This window comes from Genypterus blacodes, unplaced genomic scaffold, assembly GCF_046128005.1.
Source record: "Genypterus blacodes isolate CSIRO-AG114 ecotype Tasmania unplaced genomic scaffold, CSIRO-AGI_Gbla_v1 ptg000642l_1, whole genome shotgun sequence".
NCBI lineage: Eukaryota > Metazoa > Chordata > Actinopteri > Ophidiiformes > Ophidiidae > Genypterus > Genypterus blacodes.
The window spans coordinates 5,001-10,000 of record NW_027467352.1 but is presented as its reverse complement, the minus strand read 5'-3'; the positions used below and the strand labels follow the sequence as shown (position 1 = coordinate 10,000).

Genomic DNA, 5,000 nt, shown 5'->3' with positions numbered 1-5,000 from the left:
GAGTGCCACTTATCCAAACTAAAATAACTTTCACTCACACACCCACACACAGCAGGAAGCGTTTCTATGACGATGTGACCAAGTTCCATCATCTTCATCTCCTTCACCTCTGAACTCTGTTAGTTCTTCTTCATGGCTCCATGAACACGTGTTTGTTATGTACACATGTGTTGACCTCTGACCTTTGACCCTGAACCCTCTGTATGACCACACAAATATGTTCTGATACTTTAGTTACTGCTGTCAAATCAAGGCGTACCGATCAATCAGATCAATCTGAGCAATCTGCTCTGAGAATCTTCCAGACTAAAGCAATGTATTATATGAGATGCTGACTGGGATTAAACCCTCTTCATCTCACTGTCTCACCCTCCCTCTCACCCCTCACCCTCCCCCCCCCCCCCCCCCCCCCCCTCAGACTCACAGGACTGCTGCTCCTTGGCCCAGCTGGAGGTCTTGTTTGATTGACACCACACAGTGACTCCGTCTCCCAGCAGCTTCATGGCTCGTCTCCTCTGCCAGCGTGGAGAGCGAACCTTCACCATGCTGGAGCCCTGAAGCATCGACAGCACGTCCTCGTCATCCTGCACCCCTGAGGAACAACCAGGACATGGAGGTCAACACACACACACACACACACACACACACACACACACACACACACACACACAGCGTCTGAGTCTCAGTCTCAGCTGGTCCTCACTCAGATGGTCTGAGGAGCTGCACAGGAAGCTGAGACGTGTTATTAACATGTTTACACCTCAAGCTGGAAATATCCTCCATGTTTGTCTTTCTGCCCTGTGGGACACCAGAGAGCAGGACAGACACAGGACAGAGCAGGACTCTCTGGGTCCCAGTGTGAGGGTCCCAGTGTGAGGGTCCCATCCCCCGGGGTTAGAGACAGTCCTCCATCATGTCCCTCTCAGTGCTGCAGACTGAAGCTCGGATGGGGGGGTTCTGGTTATCAGAGCCTTTGAACCTTTGATCTCTACATTCCAATCACTCACCCAGACTCCTCAGTGGATCGATGGGCTTCGCCTCGGACGTCCCGGCTCCGTTCCTCTGCGGGGGGGCGGCCGCCTTCCATCTGCTGCCAGGCATGTCGCGGTCCTTGCTCTGCTCTGCTCCGCTCCGTGCTGCTCTGCTCTGCGCTGCTCTGCGGCTCTGGAGGCTCTATGCGGGGCGGGAGGCTCTAAGGGGCCGCAGGGTGCCTCTGGATGCGGGGCGAACCTGCGCGGAGTCTCATGGTTTTATCCTGAGACGGAGCCGAGCCCCCCCCACTAAACCTCAGGCGATGACGTCACATTCGGGATTTATCAGCAAGGAGCGCCAAGAGCATCCACACCAACAACACTTCCTGCAGGGATTTTCAGAGTAAAACAAGCAAACGGTTTGATTGGACAGCAGATCGTCCATGTTCATTCATTAAACTCATCAAACTAATCAAGTGATGACTTAAAAAACTCTCGCGCCACCGATGTTCCCCAAACTAACATTTATATTCATGTGAGTGACTTTAATCAAACATCACCAAGGTGATCTCTGCTCCGACACACCTTTGTTTTGAAAGCAAACTCCTAACTTCCGTGTTTGTGTTTGTGATTTCGGGCAGCTTGACACCAGACGGACGACTAACGGATTAAAGCCTGAGAGGCAAATCAACTTCCTGCCTTCCGCTCTAATAAAGACAAGTGAGGATCATTCAATCACATTAAACACTGAAATGAGGACAAAGCTGCTGCACCGCGCATTCCACCTTAAATGCATCCTTAAATGCCTCCCTATATGCCTCCTTAACGCATCCTTAATGCCTCCTTAATGGCTCCTTATATGCCTCCTTAATGCCTCCTTATATGCCTCCTTAATGCCTCCTTATATGCCTCCTTAATGCCTCCTTATATGCCTCCTTAAACGCCTCCTTAATGCCTCCTTATATGCCTCCTTAAACGCCTCCTTAATGCCTCCTTATATGCCTGCTTATATGCCTCCTTAATGCCTCCTTATATGCCTTCTTAATGCCTCCTTATATGCCTCCTTAAACGCCTCCTTAATGCCTCCTTATATGCCTCCTTAATGCCTCCTTATATGCCTCCTTAAACGCCTCCTTAATGCCTCCTTATATGCCTCCTTAATGCCTCCTTAACGCCTCCTTAATGCCTCCTTAAATGCCTCCTTAATGCCTCCTTAATGCCTCCTTAAATGCCACCTCCACCATTATTATATCATATTATATTATGTTATTTATACAATCTAATATCTAATATATAATATGATATTGTCACGTGTTAAGGTGTGATGCCACATGTGGCCACTAGGTCGCGCCAACACAGATCTGTGATGTGGTTCCATCGCGTGTGTGTGTGTGTGTGTGTGTGTGGATCCAGACCTGCTCTGCTGCTGATGAACCTGCTGCTTGTTCAGTCCCACTTTCCTTCCTCCAGTCAGCTGTTCAGGTCACACAGCTGCTTATATAAACCACAGAGTGATGTCATCCAGCAGACACAGTGATGTCATCAGGTGACAGCACTGATCTCACACACGGAACACAGAGGATCTCTGTGCTGCTCTGTGCTGCTCTGTTGATGCTCTGTGTCTGTGTCCATCATGTATTTGTTCTTCAGGTTTTTCAGGGCGTCTGCAGACAAACGGCTCCATTCTGCTGCACCTCAGGTAGAAGAGTGTGTGTGTGTGTGTGTGTGTGTGTGTGTGTGTGTAATAAGTGATGGTTCTCATATGAAGTAACAAATAATAAATGTTGGATCATTGGACACAAAAACACGTGTTGACAGATGACACACACACACACACACACACACACACACAATCAGCTGACAAATGCAAAGTACACACAAGTAAAGCAATACGCCACACAGAACCAAACGGCCACAGGAGGGCGCAAGATGATAACACCAAGTGTGTGTGTGTTCCCTCATAGTCGCACACACACACACACACACACACACACACACACACACACACACACACACACACACACACACACACACACACACACACGTCTCCACAGAGACGTGCAGTCGGGCCGCGCGTGTCGGGCGGCTCGGCCCTGAACGCAGCACCTGACACCTGATGTGTGTGTGCATGAACGTGTGTCAGGAATGTGAAGAACACTTCAGCCGCCTCGGAATGCTGCTAATCCCAAAAGCTTTAGGATGAGAGAGAGAGAGAGAGAGAGAGAGAGGGAGAGAGGGAGAGAGGGAGAGAGGGGGGGGGCTCACAGGGTTCAGCTGGAGATTGTGGAACATTTGTGGAGTCCAAACTTCAGCTCTGTTGTATAAACTTGTTTTAAGTGGAGCCTCTAATGGCCTTAATGGGCCTGTAAGTGAGGGTCCGTCTGTAAGTGAGGGTCCGCTGGGCTCTGGCCTCACCTGAGAGGCAGCAGGTTGCTGGTTGAACTCTGTCTAATAGCCACGTAATCAAACTCAATTGGGAGTCAATGAGAGGCAGCGTTCCTCTCTAACAGGCTGAGGTCATCGCCCCACTCTCACCTTTTTACCTCCAGAGGTTTAATTAAACTTGGACTCATCAATCATCATCATCATCATCATCATCATCATCATCATCATCATCATCAGTTGTTCTCAATGTGAAGCCAGTCATTTGGATCCAGCAGCAGGAAGTGACCAGTAGGAGGCGCTGGTGGAGAGCAGAGCGTCGGCGCTGTAGCGGCCATGTTACGTCACACCCCCCCCCCCCCCCCCTGCCCCCCGGCGTGCAACGTGTAATTGCCTCGGCGGTGGCCTGAGGCGCTGGCCTGAGGCGCTGGCGGCTGGCGAGTGTCCGTTAGCTCACAGATTCCTGCGTTGGTGCTAAAGTAAATCTGGACCTTGTTGTTTATGTGAACACAAGTATTCGGTTTATTTAACATGTGAGCGTCTGAGTTATGAGCCGCAGCGTCACTCTGATGCCCCGCTCGGGCCGCCGTGCCCGCACAGCCTCCTCACCGCCGCCGCTGTTTATTTGAAGTTTCCATTTTATACTGCGGCCTGTTTAGAGTTCAGTGATGGAGGAGGAGGGGCCTGCTGCTCGCTGTGTGGTAACGGCCCGCTCGCCGTGACAGATGGCTGCTGTCAGCACACACACACACACACACACACACACACACACACACACACACACACACACGCAGAGGAGCTGAGACATGCAGGGCCTGTGTTTACACGCGTGACGCTGCGACAGAACAGCACGCCTGCACCTTCCTGCGGTGAGGCTGACACACATCAGTCTGAAGATCAGCTGTCTGACTCCTGCTGAGCGTCTCCATCATGTTTTGTCTTGGCAGCAAACCAAACCAAAGGCAGAATAAGCCACGCCCACTCTGGAGGCGTGTCCCAGCTGCTCCTGGTGGGGAGACGCTGCTCACTTTTCTCCTTCAGCTTTAATCTTTGTATCGTAAATCAGGTGGGTCTGTGATCTGAGCGCGCGGCCGCCGGTCCCAAGATGTCCGCCCACGCTTAACAGCGGCGTCTCGGTGTTTACGTTGGCCGCAGATGAAGATGCATCAAAGCGTCTGACGTGCTGAGGACGCTAGCTAACGTGTCTCCGTCCGCCTTCCTTTGAAGATTGAAACGGCTTCTTCTTCTGTAACTCTTTACATCAATCTGGTTGAGCTGAGCAGAGATCCTGGACCTTCAGTCACAATGATGACATCATGGTTATCACACACCTGGACCTCCATGTGGGTGCTCTGACCGGCTCCCTTGTAGTGGTGCTGCTTTATGTTTGGGGCCTTTGATAGACCTGCAGCTCCACTCTGCCCCCTGGTGGCTCTGATGAGGCACTGGAGACCTGAAGGTTCAAACCTCCTGTGGGCGAAGATGAAGATGAGGCTTCATCACTTCATCACACCAGTCTGAGTTTGGACATATTTCATTGTGGTTCGGTCTCATCAAAGAGTTGGATCAATACATAAACATATATATATATATATATATGTTTATGTCATTACATCACTTCTCTTCTTCTCCACATCATCATCATCA

General features: G+C 50.7%; 1 protein-coding gene across 1 annotated transcript in view; it reads right to left on the bottom strand.

The window, feature by feature from the left end:
* The window catches only part of LOC142990664 (1-phosphatidylinositol 4,5-bisphosphate phosphodiesterase delta-3-A-like), a 7,964-nt gene extending 6,863 nt beyond the window's left edge, over positions 1-1,101 (bottom strand). The window contains exons 1-2 of the mRNA XM_076140511.1: positions 1,008-1,101; positions 425-592 (exon numbers count right to left, since the gene is read on the bottom strand). Of these exons, the coding sequence (XP_075996626.1) occupies positions 425-592; positions 1,008-1,101 (262 nt within the window). The remainder of the gene's footprint in view (positions 1-424; positions 593-1,007) is intronic.
* Between the last annotated feature and the right edge of the window lie 3,899 nt (positions 1,102-5,000).